This window comes from Centroberyx affinis, unplaced genomic scaffold (assembly GCF_046629955.1).
Source record: "Centroberyx affinis isolate AG114_WGS23_722 - 3 ecotype Tasmania unplaced genomic scaffold, CSIRO-AGI_Caff_v1 ptg003527l_1, whole genome shotgun sequence".
NCBI lineage: Eukaryota > Metazoa > Chordata > Actinopteri > Beryciformes > Berycidae > Centroberyx > Centroberyx affinis.
In genome coordinates, this window is record NW_027281471.1 from 163275 (window position 1) to 182444 (window position 19170).

Here is a 19170-nt window from a genome sequence, read left to right on the forward strand (position 1 = left end):
ATTAGTAAAACAGTAGAAGAAGCTTCAATTCCTACATCACCGACATTACAAACAACGGATAGTAAAGTAGTCAAGGGTCAGGTCACCTTGCCCCTGTGTGTGTGTGAGTGTGAGAGAGAGTGTGTGTGTGTGTGTGTGTGTGTGTGTGTGTGTGTGTGTGTGTGTGTGTTATTCAAAGAAAGAAAGAGGCATGTCATCTTTCTTTATTTCCACTGACAGTTTTTATTTTTTATTTGTTCTGGTAACGCGGTTTTGTCCGGTAAAAGACGTCTAGCAAGAGGATTCCAGTTCAGCTCTGAGCAGACCATACCTCAGTGATATCACACACATTCGCGCGCACACTCGCGTACACTCACACACACACACACACACACACACACACACACGCACACTATGCCAATGACACTTTTTCCACCTAGTAACTCTGGTCTGCTACAAATATATCCATCATACAATATTTACACACACATACAAATATATACAGAAACGTGCGCTCGGGGACAGACAGTCACACACACACACACACACACACACACACACACACTGTCAGTACATACAGCCAGTCTGGAAGGTGCAGGTCATGTGGGCTTTTCGTCAACCAGGCAGCAGAGAAATTTGTACGAGTCCGTCCTGCAGGTCTGTGGTTCCCAGTCTCTCCAGGCTGCAGACGCCCTGTGAGCTGCTGGTTAGGGCAGGAACAACCCCCCATACAGGAAGAGAGGATTCTACCGCACACTGAAAGACCTCAGAGCCGTTCCACGTCCTACCTTTAAAGTAATAATCTGCGACCTTTTCATATAAATAAATGTCCGTTTCGCAACTCTCTATCACCGACTGCTATAACACAACAGTGACTATATCCAGTTCATAAATCTTCTCCTCTGTCTGTTCTGAACAGCCGGTGTCTGGTCGCTCTTTCCTGCCGCACAGGAAGTGATGCGTTTTACGTCTCCGTTTTGTTTGGAATCAACAGAAGAAGAAGAACTGGGTAGTTAGCATGAGCAGCGATAGCCACCATGGCTGAACAGAGAGAGAACCGAGAAAAAGAAAAGAGAAACTCAAACTGCATCAGCAGAGAATCCAAGCTCGCCCCCACACCGTTTGATTGACAGGTGATCTGTGGGAAGTGCAGTGCAGAAACACCACAGTGATGAGGCTGAGCGACAAAGATGGAGGCAAAAAAGAAAAAGATACGGGATCTCGCAGATTACTACTTGACCAGCAGGTGCGCTGGGAGTGAACAACGTGCTTCACCTCTCTCTCGCCTCTCAGTGTGCGGTATAACACTTCCTTTCTGTCTTCTTGGTCTCTTCCTGATACGATTCCTTCACTTCGCCTCGACTCCTCTGAGGCCTCGCAACCCCCCCCCCCCTCCCCCTTTCCCCTCCCTCTCCCCTCCCTCTCCCTCCCCCCCGCTTTGACATCTTGGGAGTTTCCCGGCGGGGGCTCGGACCTCGGCTTCGACGCTTCCAGTCTGCGTCTCTGCCGGGACGAAACTCACCCAAAGCAACGTCTCACTCACACAATGTTCAATGTCTTTAAACCCCAGTTCATACACTTCCTCGTTCCGGTCGTGACGTCGTCAGGTAACGTCGCAGTACGGTAGTAGTCATGGTAAGCCTTTTTTTTTTTCTCCTTGTTTTTTTTTTTTTTTTTTTTTTTTGGTAATATTGCCGTAACAGTCAGTCCGGCAAAGTCGCCTTTAGGATCCTAATGCTTCCCAGTGTGAAAATTATAGTTTTCCTGGCTATCGCCGTGCAAGCTGCTCATTGGCCGATGTCGGCGCCTGTTGTTTAACAAAATAACCGACAAAATTAAATACCATGAATGAGGACATGGCATGACTATTAACAAAGGAGATATTTTTACTATTGCATTGACCCATTATTGGAAAATTTAGAAATAAATCATAAAATAACTTATTTTTTAATCTACATTTTTATGGACAAACTTGTTCATAAAAAAATGTATGTCTGATAGTCTGTATAGCACTTTGTACCCTCCAAAAATCAACATTACCATTATGAATTACTGTTTTCTCTTGGATTTTTGCAGTTTTAATTCTAGTGCTGAGAGGTCAACTTTCTTTTCCTTGTTAAGGTTTAGTGTCTGATGTCTCGATTAGAGGAGGTAAACAATTAAAGGAGCCAGTGAGCATCAGGAAGAGCGGCTGTAACATTTTTCTTTAAAATTACCTTACTATAGTGTGTTAATCTGTGTATTAACCTATGGGAAATATTGTAAATACACAATACTACTGTGTTAGCACTGTGTTACAACAACCAGTTGCCTACTTAACAAAATGTCATCACATTTTTTTTAGGTGCGTGGGAGTATCGCCTCTGTCAGTACTTAATGTTACTGGCAGTGTTATTGTGTACTTCTGATATTTTTCCATATGTTAATACACAGGTTAATATGTAGGAATAAGGCCATTGTAAAGTCAAGTGTTAATGACAAAGTGCCTTGTCATTTCCAGGTTTAAAGTTTCGGAAGCAAAGGATTCTAGAGGCGACAAAATATTTTACTACTCAGGTGGGAGTTGTTGTTTTTTTTTTTCCTTTTTAGCGAGTTAGCATCTTCGCTAACAGTCTATCACTTTTCCTCAAGTTCAGCTGCTCAGCGATGACATCACAGAGAGGCGGAGTCTCCACATCCCCTGTCCCTCCCCCCTACTCCCCCGCGAGCCAATCAGAGAGCTTGGGGAGGGTGGATCATCTGAAACTCCGCCCGGATACAGAACCGAGCTGAGGGAGCTGATTGGCCGCAGCCTCGTCTCTGGAGGGAGACTGTATCCAATTGCATGTGTGTGTGTCAGTCCTCAGGTCAGCTGCTCAGGTATCAAAAACAAAACAAAACAAAAAAACACCTGGAAAGGGGCAGAAGAGAGGAAATATTGTGCTTTTCTTAAGGTTGCACTAGGCAAGATTTTAATGTTAAAATACATCTGTTTTGTAGCATGATTCATAAAGTGGGGCTCGAATTGAAACGCTGTGGAATTAAATTCTGGTGTCGGGTAAATGACGGGAAATCTCCACACAGGAAGGGACAAATCAAAACTGGTAAACATCAAAGTACCGTGTGCAGTTTACTGACATCCCGTTAGATGTTTTCTGTGTTTTAAACTTCATATTTGTCAAGCAGTTACCTCTCGCTGCCATTTGGAGGCGCCAATGTGCAAAGTTTCCTAATGCAGCTTTAAAGGTAAACTTGACCTTCGGATGCTCTTACACTCTATTCATCATCAGTCTGTGGTGTGTCATGCATTCTAGGAGTTACCTTGTGATAAAGTGTGGTAATTTACTTTTTTCCTCTTCCCATTTTCCCTCAACCTGCCTCGTTCAATTAGTGATTTTCTACATTTCCCAGAATGCCTTTTGACAACCCCCAGAGAAGGGTTGTGAACTTGTTGCATTCAGCTGTGGGTTATATAAGTGGGGCAGTAATGATAGCAATTGCATTGTAAGAGCAGATGAGAGTTTTCCAGTAAAACCCCAATTTCCAGTAAAAAAAAAAACCCAAAATGACAATCACTCACTTTATCCAATCAGGCTCCAGCGCTACGTTTGAGACTCCACCCCCGGCTGGGTGTTCTGGTCCTGCCCCCTCTCCTTGATTGACAGGTACATCTCCTCTTCGGGGTCGTAGTAGTAGAACTTCCTCAGATAGATGATCAGAGGCCTGGAGAGAGAGAGAGAGAGAGAGAGAGAGAGAGAGAGAGAGAGAGAGAGAGAGAGAGAGAGAGAGAGAGAGAGAGAGAGAGAGAGAGAGAGAGAGAGAGAGAGAGAGAGAGAGAGAGAGAGAGAGAGAGAGAGAGAGAGAGAGAGAGAGAGAGAGAGTTAGTTTCGTTCTCAGTTTTGTTATTTAAATATGAAACAAATCAGGAATCTAATTTGGGGCAGCTCCTGGATGCGGTCGATGTGGACCAGCTGTGTGTGTGTGTGTGTGTATGTGTGTGTGTGTGTATGTGTGTGTATGTGTGTGTGTGTGTGTGCGTGTGTGCGTGTGTGTGTGTATACGCACGTGGGCAGGGGCAGCTCTTGGATATGGTCGATGCGGACCAGCTGTCGGATGCAGAAACGACAGAGGTGCTGCAGGGACTTGACGCTACTGAACCTGGACACTGGGTACAGGAGCTGGACTGGGGTCGGGGGCAGGCCTGCAGGAAACACACACACACATATATGACTATGAGATAGATAGATAGATAGATAGATAGATAGATAGATACTGTGTAGGAGCTATTTCATTAGTTTGATTATTTAATTATTATTATTTGTTATTTTTGCATTTGTTTGTATTTTATTTTTGTAGACACTAGGGGCACTAAGCACCAGACCAAGCACTTGTTGGGTGAATGGCAGGATAAAGGTATCAGGTGTGTCAATGTCAGGTGATGCACCAGGAAGGGACATGTTTTTTTACCAGAACAAGAGAGAGGCGGCATGATGCTTGCTTTTGAACTGGAAAAATAAATCAACCTAAACGTGGATCTTGCCTGGACAATGGACTTCTTAAATTGCCTGAGTACAACCCAACTGAAATGGTGCATCAGTGGCCTTTTGTTGCAAGTTTTATTTTGAAGAAAATCCTTTTGACAAATAGCCACTACAGACAGATAGATAGATAGATAGATAGATAGATAGATAGATAGATAGATAGATAGATAGATAGATAGATAGATAGATAGATAGATAGTCTTAGAAAGAAGAAATAGAAAAACAGATCCCACAGCAGAAATAGCAGACAGATATAAAAGACAGATCACACAGTCCATAAAAACACATATGAAAAACATTATATTCCAAGAAGACACAGGATATAGGCTTATTTATATACACCGATATTATAGAGAGAGAGACAGACAGGCAAACACACAGACAGGCGGTCACATCTGACTCAGTGACTGTTGGACGGTTACCCGGCACTCTGGAGCGGAGGAAGTAGAGGAACTTTCCGTTCTTGGAGTGCATGATGGCTCTCTCTATAAACTCCACCACCGAGTGGCAGCGATCCTCAAACTTAGGATGACACCACAGGCTGAAGGTACCTGGAGGAGGAGGAGGAGGAGGAGGAGGAAGAGGAGGAGGAGGAGGAGGGGAGGGGGGGTCTGTGAATTTCTGCATACGAGGCATTTTTTTTTTTTTTAAACGCGCAAAATCACCTTGCCATGACTGTGAGTGAGTGTGTACATGCTATCAGTACGTGTGTGTGTGTGTGTGTGTGTGTGTGTGTGTATAGTGTCAGTATGTGTCTTAACCCAGTAGTGGACCCAGGAGTATAGGGGCTTATGTGCTGTTATGAGTGCTATATGTTTTTATGAATGTGTGTGTGTGTGTGTGTGTGTCTTAGGCCGTGATCACATAGGACACTTTTCTGAACATGCCTGTGCCATTTTTAGCTGCGACCAGCAACTAGTATGAGTCACTTTGACGGTCGGTCGGTCGCAAAAATTATATAAAAAAAAAACAAAAACAAACTTTACTGTGCATGTGCCCCTGCTGACACAGCTATAAAGACTCTATGAGCCGGACTGCTGCATAACTTTGAGTTTTGCTCGCTTTAAATCCCAGGTTCTAAACCCAAGTGAGTCAGTTTAGCACCAAACTGGTCGCAGTTTATCGTGAATTACATCCTTGTTTCCAGATATTCTCAGTGGTTTGGTCGTGGCAGGCGTGCGTCTCCCCCAAACTGAGCACGTCAAATCCTCAGTTTCACAAGCTGAACAAGCAGGAGGAGCTTTTGATGATAAAAACTGCTTTTTTGTCCCCAACAGGAAGCCAAGTAGCTTAAGAATGGGCTCCTCATCACCAAGCAGAGACAACTTTCTCCTGTCCATTTTTATTTTCAACAGCATTATCCCCTTTCTTACTTCAGATTAGCGAGCTAACGCCAATTATATACCTTGAAAGTTGTCAAACTGTTGCAGAGCAAAGAGATTGATGTAATGCTCCTTGCGCCCTTTGACCTCTTGCTCACTCTGTTACTTCCAGCACTCAACTTTGAGTTTGAGCAGAATAAAGTGTCTTACCTGATCGCAGCCTTCACCTTGTAGCCCCATGACTGTATGAGAATGTGTGTCTCCTGCCCCTGTAGTGCTAAGTGCATGTGGGGTGTGTGTGTTTATGACTGTGTGTGTGTGTGTGTGTGTTTATGACTGTGTGTGTGTGTGTGTGTGTCTCACCCCGGTAGTGCTCCATGCGTGTGTGGTGTGTGACTCCCTGCGACCTGAAGCTGAGGCTGAGGATGTATCGCGGGTCTGAACTGTCCCGGACCAGGAAGGAGCCGTCCGGTTTCCCCTTCAGCTTCATCTCTGCGTCCTCCCAGTTCATCGGACCCCAGTACCAGCCGCACTGGAGACACATTCACATACAACAGAAGCAGCTTAGGATCATGTCTGTTGTGTTAATATGGACACAGTTGTGGAAGAGTTTACCAAACCATGTTAAAGGTTACTCATCTGAAATCACTTTCAATAGGAATGTGAAAGCTCACTTTGTTCTACCTATGAACAAAATTGTCACCCTTATATTTCTCTACTTCAACTTCTAGGGAGAACGAAACAAATGAAACAAAACTATTCCTCATTTTGCTGGGGACCCCTGAGAGCCCCTCTACGTCCCCCCTGCTGGTTCCCGGACCCCACTTTGGGAAACACTAACTGGTTAAAGAGGAAGGTTAGAGAAAGCTCCGGACCTTTTCCAGTTCACGGAGGCTGGTGGCGAAGCTGCTGGCGTCGGGCCGGCTGAGCGGGCAGAGGAGGGGGCGGGGCCCCAGCCTGGGAGGGGCGGGCTGGCCGTCGGGACGCAAGGGCACCGGCCTCGGCAAACCCCGCAGGAAGGTGTCTGCATCAACACACACACACACACACACACACACACACACACACACAGATTCAAGATTAGGGATTAAATGACAATCCTGATTATTTCCCTAGATGCTGTTATCAGAATTTTTAATTTCTATGATTTTTCATTGTGCTTTAGATCACCTTCTTTACTATTTTTAACTACAGTGGATTATCTACATCAGTGGTTTTCGATCCTGGATCCAGAGTACTGCTGGTTTTCTATCCCAATGGTTCTAAACCTTTTTGGTTCATAACCCCTTGAAACAACTCGACCCCCCGTTACAGGAGTGCATAGAGAAAGAATAATATAAAGAATGATTTTCAGCTCGTTTCAATCTTCATCAGAGGCCAAGAGGGTGAAAACTATTCAGTATTTCACGAGAAAAAGCAAAAATTAGAGAAAAAACAGAAAAAAATAGACATACTAAATTTGTATAGTATCTTTTTTTTTTCTAACCCATGAATCATCTCACAACCCCCCAAAATTATCTTGCAACCCCCTGAGGGGTCCTGACCCCCAGGTTGAGAACCACTGTTCTATCCTACCAGGGTTAACTGAAGCTAACCACATTCACCTTGAACCCCAGGTGTAAATCATTCTGATTAGAGGGCTAGAATGAAAACCAGCAGGACTCTACGTCCCGAGGATCAGGATTACGACCCACTGCTCTGAATGAAATGAGGTTTGGCTGACACTCTCATCCAGACTGATTGAGTAAAATCACATGTGTCTATACTGCAGGAAAATCCACAATTATTTAGGGCTGCAACTAACAATTATTTTCATTGTCGATGATTTTCTCGATTAATCGATCAGTTGTTTGGTCTATAAAATGTCAGAAAATGGTGAAAAATGTGGATCAGTGTTTCCCAAAGCCCAAGATGACGTCCTCAAATGTCTTGTTTTGTCCACAACCCAAAGATATTCAGTTTACTGTCATAGAGGAGTAAAGAAACCAGGAAATATTCACATTTAAGAAGCTGGAATCAGAGAATTTTGACTTATTTTTCTTAAAAAAGTACTCAAACCGATTAATCGATTATCAAAATAGTTGCCGATTAATTTAATAGTTGACAACTAATCGATTAATCGTTGCAGCTCTACAATTATTAAAGCTGTACACAAGATTTGTATGTAAAAACACACCCTTCATATCAGTCTAAATCATTAAGGGGCTGCAACAGTGAAGAGTGTCCCATCCCCACTGATTGAGACAACACAGATTCGCCTTTTTGGGCCAAATTAAATTCTGGATGTTGGGTATGAAGACTGGTGAGAAATCTTCACTGCCCACAGGAATCCAAACTTCAGAGTGAAATCCAAACTGTCTCCAAAACAGCAGCAGAGGAAGCTGGACTCTCCAACGTTAGATCTTTTCCTCTTTGGTATAAAGCATCACAGACGGGCTGGGTTGGGTAACATGAGCGAGCTGTGTGACGTTTACTGACCTCACATTACAGGACTTCTGGGTATTGGAGTTCAAATTTTCCAAACAAGACATTTACCTTCAACTTTCGGCGACCTGGGTTCAATTCCCAACTCATGACTCATGAGTTCGCTACTGGGAGGGAAGTTTCCATTTTATTTAACCACGACCAAAACGTAACCTAATCTTAACTGAAGTTGTTTTAGTTGCCTAACCTTAACTGTTCGCTAACCTTTTCATGTGAAAAACACGTAAAAATGCCGTGTCCAATTCCTGCTGCTGTCACATAATCCTTTCATGGTGGAGAAACGTAATTTTCACAAAATTCATAACAACACATAATCTGCGTTTGAGAGTTTGTGCTCATTTCCAGAAATTTTGTGAGACTCTCTGTGTGTGTGTGTGTGTGTGTGTGTGTGAGTGTGTGTGTGTCTCACCGTTGAGGCTGAGGCTGTGCTGGATGGTGCTGAGGGAGGGGGGCAGGGCCAGCGGCCGCGGGGGGAGAGACTGCATGGAAGCCCCCACACTGCGCTCCAGGAACGGCCCCTGCTGCTGCGGAGGCCCGCCAAAGTCATCTGGAGCAACAGTAAGCCGTGTCAATACTTTATTATTTTATCCACACATTCATCTGTCTGTCTGTCTGTATCTTGCCCAGTTATCTTACCCAAATTTTATCTGACTCTACAATATTTGTCTATCCATGTATCTATTCATCTACCTGTCTATGTACCTGTCCATTCACCCATCCATCCATGTTTAGATTTGTCTGACTTTATTTACTCATACACTACCAGTCCACAGTCTGGACCCACCTGACTGAAAGTTCCGTTTCTCATTCTCTTAAAGCCATTTTGATCTAAAGGCTTCTGCTTAAATGCTTGAAATGTGTTTCTTAGACAAATATAAATAGTGAAGTTGATCCTATGTATGAATTTCTTTCCAAAGCCTTTTGCCTTTCCATCAAGGCAAAGGGCGGCTGCTTTAAAGAATCTAAAATATAAGATAGTTTTGATTTGTTTAACACTTTTTTGGTTGCTGCATTTGTGTTATTTCATCGTTTTGATGTTTTTACTATTATTCTAAAATGTGGAAAATAGAGTGTGTGTCCAAACTTCTGACTGGTAGTGTCACATTTTCTAGAGACAGTGAATCTTGTTTTTCACTCACCACTGTGGCACAACGGTTAAAAAAGAAAAAAGTCAGCTCACTGGCCAGCAGATACTGTATGTGCACACTTAGAAGTTTCACTGTTGAAAATGATTTGTTCTTTATGTTTTATGCTTGCTGACAAAGACAAGATCAGCGGCAGGGAAGACCGACACCGGAAGCAGAATGAAAAGAATGACTTCCTTACAGCGTTGAGGAGGGAGAGAAAAAGAAAGCAAGACAGAAGGAAAGACGGGAAGAAAGGAAAACAGAAACAAAAGGAGGACAGAAAGAAAGGCAGAAAGAAAGGCAGAAAGAAAGGCAGAAAGAAAGTCAGAAAGAGTACCAAGCAGACTGAGGCTCCGTCTGGGCGGGGGAGGGGGGGTCGGGGGGTGCAGAGAGTTGACCCCCCTCCGAGAAATATCCACATCAACTAGAGACACCGTCTCACCTGCACACACACCCAGACACACACACACACCCAGACACACACACACACACACACACACAGAGGAAGAGAGATAGAAATGTTAAAATAGAAGTGTGAAAGAGGTTAGTGTGCAGCAGAACAGCTAATTTTAAACAGTAGAAGAAGAAGAAGAAGAAGAAGAAGGAAGAGCTGGAAACACAGAAGAAGAGACCAGGAAGTCGATCTTTAGGAGGTGTTAAGGAGAAGAAACAGCTGATAAATCATCTCCACTGGAATTAAGATCCAGTACAACACAAGCAGAGTTTCCTGCAGGACAGTCACTGTTAAACTAAATCAACTAACCAGATTTAAGACTTGCTACCTGGAATTAAATTTAAGACCAATTTAAAAACCACAAAAACAAAGCTGTCAAAACCAGCCTATTTCCCTTTGAACCTAGCTAATGACAGCTGTGAAACTATAAATGTGGACACCGGGAAATGAATTAAGCGACATGAAGTCAGACTGTGTTTAGTAAAGCAGACGGGATGCAGATCGTTCTGCTAAGTCTGTTGTGGATTCATCTGAGAGTGGGCATGCAGGGTGAAGAAACCTGTCATTACATGGTGGAAAAAGTTAACACCTCTAATAACTGTGTTTAGGACTTTTTAAAACCTTTTAAGGCCTGAAATTGAGATCTTGAAGTTTAAATTGTGCAGCTTACACAAGTTCACACCCAACTGAGAGCTGTCACTTTCAGTCACTTTTTTTTTTTTTAAGACAAATTAAGATTCTGAAGGAAAATCCACCCTCAGATACTCTTATACTGTTAGATATTGTTCTGTGATGGCATGCAAGGAGTTATTTTGTGATGAAGTGTTACAATTTACTATTTTACCTCAACCTGACTCATCTACTTCTGCTTCAGTTAGTGATTTCCTACGTTTCCCAGAATGACCGGCGCCCCTCACTCAAACCCCGACCTGTCTTGCGGCTGCATTGCATTCCGGTCTATTTCCACAAAATTGGTCTCTCTCCTCTTCTCTGATGGATTTCTCCCTGTATGGTTGTTGAACGTCTCTTGGTGCAAAATGGCGGCTCTAGAAAGAAGCACTCGCTCTTTGATTCTGAGGGACTGACACCAAAACCTGATGTTTACCGCTGATGTAAACAGCGGTAAACCCCCGAAACATTTTGTGATATCGTGAGGTCGTCTACGATTGGCCCGTTATCCACGAAGAAGAGAAATACACCAAACAACAAAACAGACCCAGAAATGCAAGGCACATCGCCAATAGCTATTTTTTAACAGCATTAAAAGTGTTCCAGTGTGATTTTTTCCTTTACGATTCAATACGAGATGAAATTTTTTTGTACAGCAAAAAGCAGAAAAAATATGAATGTCCAGCAGATACGAACGGGAGCGCTGCGTCCCAAAAAACAACCCCAGAAACATCCCATCTCTCACTAACAGCAAACGGTCACACAATGTCAGGTAAAAATACCCCACCGACACGTGCACACACACACACACACACACACACACGCAGTTACACTTACCGGTGAATGCGGGAGTGAAGGGCACCGGTGAGAAGGCACTTTGGGGCCTGGAGACCTGCAGCCTAACAAGAGAGACAGAGAAGGTAAAGGCTTTCACGTTTAAAAAAGGCAGCCAACATATCCAGAATGACTTTTTAGTGAGTCCAACAGAAGAATACGCTTCAGTTGCTGCATCAGTAATATTACAAGCAACCATGCTTAAGGAGGTCAAGGGTCAGACGCAGAGCATCCAGAAAACAGATGCATCATGGGGCCAGAATGACAGAGCCAGGGAGATGAGGGGGTTTTTGATTTCAAGGCACCTTGATACCTGGAAACTTTCAGCTTACCATGGCTACTATTAAAATTAAAATCCTAACTAACCTTTATTGTTTCCATTTGAAAATAAGTAACAATACAGCCCATCCCTGTGCAGAAACCACGCAACAACTAGAGGAGATAAAGATTAAACTTGAGTCACGCGTAAAAATTTAACATTGCGGAGACAAGGGGAGGGAAGGCAGAGATGAAGAAAGAGAAAAATAGGAAACACAGGAGAAAAGGCATGTGTGTAGAGAGCTATATATATATATATATATATATAGGGAGAGAGAGAGAGAGAGAGAGAGAGAGAGAGAGAGAGAGAGAGAGAGAGAGAGACGAAGAAAAGAAAGTGAGAGAGAAAATCAAAGTGGGAGAAAGAGAGCGAAACGTTGTCTTTTGATGCTCTTTAATGAAACGTCTCACTGTGAAAACCACAGCAGAGGGCACCTCAGCGTGATAAAAACCACATACTTTCACAACCACACACACACACACACACACACACACACACACACACACAAAACCTCAGAGACAACAGAAGCCGTCTTCCACCTACTGTACGGAGAAAACATCAAAAGAGAGAGAGAGAGAATGAGAAAGAGGAGGGAAGAGGTGATACGATACACTATTTATCCTTTATTCTACCTGCAAGATGTATTTGACATGTGGCTCTTTTATTTTTTATTTTCTTACAAAGGTCCTGCCTAAGAATCAAGCGCTAAACAGTTTCAAAGGCAAAAAACAAACAAACCAACTGTGCAGACGGAACCATATTCTCACCATATTCTCCTTTCAAACCGCTATATTACTCATTCTTACCATTACTACAGCTATGGGAGAAAAGTGAGTGGCTTGCAGTCACTATTCAGACAAATTGTTTCATTTCCATTTACCTTCACTAGCATTGCCAACAGATGCTAACAGGAGGCAGGTGGACATCAATCAGAAATAGACAGACAGGCATGGAAACGTTTTGGGGCATTTTTTTCGTTTTTTTAGAGATATTTTGACAAACAGTTTGGACTCATTGTTAGCAAGAGCAAGAGGCAACAGAGCTTTTCAACTGACAGCTGAGTCTGGAGTTAAATTTGTCTGTGGGTCCAAGAACTACAGGGATGGAAGAGACTAGGGCTGGGCGATATGGACCAAAAATCATATCTCGGTATTTTTAGGCTGAATGGCGATACACGATATATATCTCAGTATTTTCTACAAAGTAGGCTAAATGTTCAGTTGTAAGTCAAAGCCACATGTGAGATGTCACAAGCACTTTTATTAAAACAAGACTGTGATCAAAATAAAATGCAAAGACAGGGTTTCCTTCCCTGTTTTAGAACAGTCTGGTAAGTTCAGAAAATGACATCACTTTATTGTAATGCAGCCTTTAAAACCAGGAAAAGACAACACTTATGCCATATCACGATATTACGATATCCAAAATCTAAGACGATATCTAGTCTCATATCACGATATCGATATAATATTGATATATCACCCAGCCCTAGAAGAGACTAATCATATATACTGTAGGTCCAAAATCACCAAACTTATCCTTTAACAACCGAGAAGCACAGGAATTACAAACTGATCGGTCAAAGATGCGGCAGTACCCGACTCTATACATGGAGCAGCATTGAAAGCGGGCAGGGTGGCATATTTCTACGGTTCGCTGCCATCCTAATTTTGGCCTGTTGAAACTTTTCCTGGCAGGTAAATGTATTTTGGGTTACCAGCCCTCGGCAGGTGAGCCAGAAAGTTAATTTCAGACACTAGTGACGGCGCTCTGCTGCGCCTCGTGCCGACTGAGTCACCATCAGACCCGTAATCACAGTAAAGATCAGGCTCTCGGGTGTCACTGCTGCAGTAAATGACAGAGGTAAACTGTCCTAAACGACTGACAAACACCCAAACCCGTCAACAACAACAACAAGGACACTTCCTGGTGTGTCAGGGTAAAATCCCCTCGGTTCAGCTGCGGTGAAATCTGAACAATGTTGCCATGGAGATGAGCATCGTTTCACATGTGTGGGACACGGCATAAGACTCGGGAAGTTGGAAACGTTGAGTCAGGCGATGCCTTTGCCATGGTAACGCCTCAGTCTCCTGTACAGCGATGATGCTTATCGCCGTGACAACAATAACAAAAGTTCTGCGGCTGCCGTACTAAATCTACCGCATCTCCAGGAGCATGCTAATAATTAATTTGACATTTCAGACATTTGGGTCGCACCCGCATCCAGAGCAACTTACAGTGAGAGCATTAAATTCCAAAGTTGCTGTCATTGCAAGCAACAACAAAAAAAATTAGTGCAAGCGGACCACAGAGCTCTGAGAGGATAATGTTATGCAATATGAATATTATGCAATATGTAGTTTCATCCAAGCATTCCTGTGTCCATATATGACAGAAAAGAGCCAAGTAAAGTAATAAGAGCCAGGCAGAAAATATCACACTTTTCTTTTTTAGCAAGCTCGGGGGCAAGTAGAGGCAGAAGGCAGCGGAGGACGTTGATTTAAATGGGAATGCCCTTTATAGTCTTTCTTTTTTTAGATTATTTCTTGTGGATTTTTTGCCTTTATTTGACAGTTAACAGTGGAGAGAGACAGGACAGGAGTGGGAGAGAGAGAGTGCGGCGGTGACACGCGACAAAGTTCCCAGACCAGATTCAAACCCAGGAGGTCGAAGTTACTTGGTATGTGCACCTGAGCCACCTGAGCCACCAGGACGCACCGGAGGCTTTACACTCCAACTCTCTGCCTTCAACCCTCCCAGCAAACATACTCCAAGTACTCCAGAGTCCAAACACACAGCTACCAAGCAGTGATGTAGTGTGGTGGAGGTCAAGGAGGTGGCTCTAGCGCTGACAGGAGTTACTGTGCATGCATGTGCTATCGGATATATCGGAAAAACAAACTTGGAAATTTCACATAAACAGCCTCCAAAGTCAGAGAACTCAGAGAAAATTTTGCTACCTGAGTTTCCGAGTTATGACAAGAAAAACTCAAGTTTAGTGTCAGTCAACAGTAAGAAAACACAGACACATGCACCTGACATCTGTTTGAATGAAGTTCGTCAAATCGGCTTGTTAAGCCACAGGACGTCTGTGTTTGTTTGTTGTTTTTGTTGTTGGTCTTTTTCTGACAAAATATCACATGACTGCAACGCTGTTTAGCAGCTGACTTGGAAGCCCCGGATGTCCTGACCTTCCCACCAGCACATGAACCTACCATTACTCTCTTAACGCTCTCACCTCCAGCAACCCCATCACTACGCTGATCTCGCTAGCCTAGTCGTAGTGCTTAGTGTTAGTGCAGGCTGCAATAGGTGGGACAAGATGTGGCGATGCTACAACACAGACGAGACTTCAGCTGCAACCAACTTTTCTGTGCCGACAAAAGAGGAAACAAGGCGACTGCGATCATCACCAAAGACAAAGATTCTCTGAGTGTAGATGATGAATGGACTTCCAGCATCTAGTTTCTCAAGTTGGTTGGGGTGTGAATGTATACTGTGCATGCATAAGGTATACTGTGACCGCACCCTCCTACAGCTTTCTGTGTTAATTAGGATGGTGAGTATACTCTAAAAGCCCAGAGAGTTAGGTGGGTAAACAAAACTGTCTTTTCCTGCTCTTATCACCACCTTTTTATTACAGTTTACAGAGCAGTCTGTAGCTCATCTTAGCACATTTTCATACTCCGTTACCATGTTAAAGTATACCGTAAATATCATTATTACTCCTTCATCCCCTTACCTGGCGCTGTCCTGTTCTGTGTTGCTGGAGGTGGACCCCCACACGTCGAGCAGACTCCCCCCAGAGGAGGTGGACGATGCCAGGGAGGGCCTCTTGTCCAGCAGGCCCCCCGAACCCCCGCTGGAGCTCTTGGTTCGGAACAACTTGCTGAGCCGCACCTTCAGGGACCCCCCTTTCCTCGACTTTCCCCGGGGCGGTTTCTCTCCTTCCCCTCCTCCTCTTCCTCCGACCTCCCCTTCCAGGACGACCAGGGGCGAGGCCGACCGCCCCGCTCCCCCGGAGGCGATGCCAAGCTTGGGGGTGGTGGCTCGGCTCTGGGGCTGGGAGCGGGACTGGTGCTGATGCTGGGGCCGCGGGCTGGGGTTGGGGCTGGAGGACGGGAGGGCGTCCGGCAAGACCTGTAGCCCAGCGAGGGCAGCTGCAGCCTGGGCGGCCTGCGGCCGGGCGGGGGGATAGGGGCCGGGTGTGGAGGCGTTGGTGATGGCGGGGTGGGGGTCTGCGAGGGGGGTTGCACAGGGCGGTAACGACACCGCAGCGCCCAGGACGGCCAGCGAGGGACGACAGCTCTGATCGGTACAGACCCCAGCCTCCTCGGCCAGTCTGTGGACCTGCCGCATCAAACCGCTTAGAGTCCCGCTGGAGAAAACGGGCCCCGCTCCTCCAGGCGTCCCCCCTCCTCCTCCTCCTCCCCCTGCCCTCTCTCCCTTCTCTGCATCCCCCATCTCCCCTGCATCCCCTTCTCCTCCTCCCTCCCCCAACCCTCCCACCTCTTCGGACCCCAGGCCCTCTAGAACCAAGAGAGCGTCGCTGGTCTCACTCGGGTCCTCGCCGGGCCCCATGCCTCCCGTGCCCGAGGCCAGAACACTGTGACAGGAGCACCGGGGCAGAGGGAGCACAATCTCCTCCCCTCCACCTCCTCCTCCCTCTCTCCCCTCCCTCAGCTCCGCGATGTGCCCCAGCTGCCCCAGCCTCCGGGCCAGGGCGAGCACAGGGTCCTCTCCCCCAGAGGGGCAGTTCTTCCTGGGCTCCAGGAGGCCCAAACGCAGGGCTTGGTCCAACAGGCCCGGAGGCCATTTGGCCAGCCGGTCTGTCAGCAAGCGGTGTCGGTGGCACAGAACCGAACCAGTATCAGAATCTAGTGCCGACACCCCCTGCTGTGCATTCTGGGAGCTGTCAGACACCACCTTGGACAGTTTCAGCACCGGGTGCCACTGGAGGTGCTGCGGTTGTTGTTGCTGTTGCATGTTTTCTTCTGCAGAGGAGATGCAGTGCGTGTTGTTGTCCTTACCGCTACCGGGCCCGGTAGAGGCTGTTGTGCTACCGGGAGCATTGACTGTTCCTGAGTCCAGGTGCTGCTGCTGTCTCTGTCTCTCCGCTTCCCCGCCGCCGGTAACCGGGTGGTGGAGGAAGCCCGGGGGCGGCTGCTCCAACCCGCATTCTAGAATCCCGTCGCTGGACCGGAGCAGGTTCTGGAACACCATCAGCTGCGCCCGTGAGCCGTGGCCGCCCGCGCCGTGCGTGTGCGGTACCGGGAAGTCGACGAATCGCTGCGCCGCCACGGAGAAGTCCCCGGCTCCGGGCGGCGGAGGGGACAACGGCGCCTCGGACCCCGGCGGGGCCTGAGTCAACATCACCCCGCTGTCCAGCTCCCCTTTCCCAGGGAGCGGTGAACTGTAGTGTGGGGAGGCCGAGCCGAGGCCTGTCGAGGGGCTGCTAGGGTCCAAATCAAACCCGTTGTTGATACTGTTCCCGTGATGACCCAACACGGATTTAACGGGACCGAATCCGCCGCCCCCAGACATCAAATCATCGGGCTCGTCCAAGCGGTCATACTCGGCCGCGGACACCAGGCGCATCAAGACGAAATCTGGAGACATATCTTGTTGCGCGTTATTCATTATTACTCGCTAACGCAGTTCCGTATAGCTAGCTAGGCTACAACGGGCTCCGTTCTTACATAACATTGATATAAATAAACAGCTGGGTAGCTAGCTAGCTGCAAGCACATCCTTCTCCTAGCTAACGTTAGCTAGCTAACCTAGCTAGGTAGCCCAACGGTAAACTGCGCGACAGCCATTTAAAGTTCCAATCCGTTAGTGGCGATAATAAATCCGCTCAACGCTGCGCGAGCTAAGCAACGTCAAAACATGAAAATGCATGTGAAATCCGCCCGCTAATGGCTCGTTAGCTGACGCTAGCCTCCTACCGAATCCTCCTCCTCCGTAGACAACATGGATGTAATGGGTGGCGCGCGGGGCGGCTGCGCAACGGCGACATCAATAATCGGTTTCTGCTGATTGATAACGGAGGCTCGTGCACACACACGGAACGTTTCCTGCACTACCGACTGCCGGACCCCGAAACCCCACCCGCTGCGCTCACCCACTTCCGTGTACTGATGCTGGCCAGACCCTCTGTCATTATCCAGGCGCGCTCTCTCTCTCTCCCCCTGTGTGTGCGTGTGTGTGTGTGTGTGTGTGTGTGTGTGTGTGTGTGTGTGTGTGTCACTCCATAACAAACAAAAGGCATCTATTTCCTCAATGGTAACAAACACATTTCAATTCAATACAATGTCAACACAGAAGCATAAACACACAGCTGGGTGGACATTAAACATATTGACAGACACTGACAGAGAAACCTTGAGTTTACATTTGCATTGGATTTCTGTGACTCACAGTGAGTCCACTAATACAATGAGCCTCATTTCCTCAGTCACTGAAATGACAAGCAGCCAAAAATAAGGAGTGCAAAGGTTGTAGAGCCTTTATCTCCCTGCGGCCGTAGAACAAACATGTAAAGGAGAAGGAAAATAAACAGAGTAAAGAGAGAGATAGGAGAGTTTTTATGAGGAGGAGAAGAGGGGATGTCATTCAGTGAGTGCGTGCTGTTCTGACCGGAGTGGCGAGGTCAAAGGTCAATTCCACTATTGGAAAGCCAGGGGGGGGGAAGAGATAAAGGGGCGACACAGACTTCATCAGTTTCCTCATCCAATATCTGACCAGAGGATTTGGCACCAAAATCCTCTCTGTGTCTCTGGGAGTTAGCATCATCCAGAGCGCATGCTAACGCTTTAGCATTCAGTATGTTAAGTGATAGTAGGCGACTAGCATGATCCAAAGTATGAAGACAGAGCTTTTACTAATCCAAAGTTGGTATTGTTTTTTTATTCTGTGGCCTGGTAGATTCATAGCCTCTGAAAAAAGTAAAGTTTTAATCTTCATCACTAGTGAAGTTCATTATGAATCAACACGCCCGAATAAAATTAGCTGTCTGGCTAACTTCGCTCACTTCCAACAAAACAAGTTGCTCCCGAAGTCTTGTATGTAAAAAGTGTCTCATTTTAAAATGTCCTCGGAGTAAAAGTTGCTGAGTTACTTTTTAACTGGAAAATCTGGAAACGACAAAATAAAGTGCAGAAACAAAGTAAAGCCAAATTGCTCTTCTCACCGTGAATGGATCCACAAGCTGTGATTTAAAATACAATACTTCAATGAAAACGTACTGAAGTCAATTACAGTGACTTCCACCCTTGACAACCATGCATTTTTTTTAGATATCTAATTGGTTTTGAAAAGGTTTCATAAACCCCAAAATTTGTAGATTTTTCTCAACCCACAGAGGAGCAGGTGATCCTTCAGCTGAAGTTAAAACATGAAACTCACCAAAATTGTGTTTATTTCTTCCTGCGCCCCAGGACAGTTCAGTCAGTGTTTTCCA

The 19170-nt window shown here is 45.8% G+C and overlaps 1 protein-coding gene across 1 annotated transcript; it reads right to left on the reverse strand.

Annotated features, from left to right (window-relative positions):
- Positions 1-1438: 1438 nt before the first annotated feature.
- On the reverse strand, positions 1439-17531 carry LOC139661418 (suppressor of cytokine signaling 7-like). The gene is made up of 11 exons (XM_071539842.1): positions 15965-17531; positions 15451-15868; positions 11393-11454; positions 9770-9874; positions 8715-8852; positions 6697-6845; positions 6185-6353; positions 4922-5050; positions 4024-4159; positions 3539-3681; positions 1439-2869 (listed from the first exon to the last, which is right to left on the reverse strand). Exons 1-10 carry the CDS (start codon positions 17346-17348, stop codon positions 3561-3563), a joined length of 2811 nt encoding a protein of 936 aa, XP_071395943.1. The 5' UTR covers positions 17349-17531; the 3' UTR covers positions 1439-2869; positions 3539-3560.
- Between the last annotated feature and the right edge of the window lie 1639 nt (positions 17532-19170).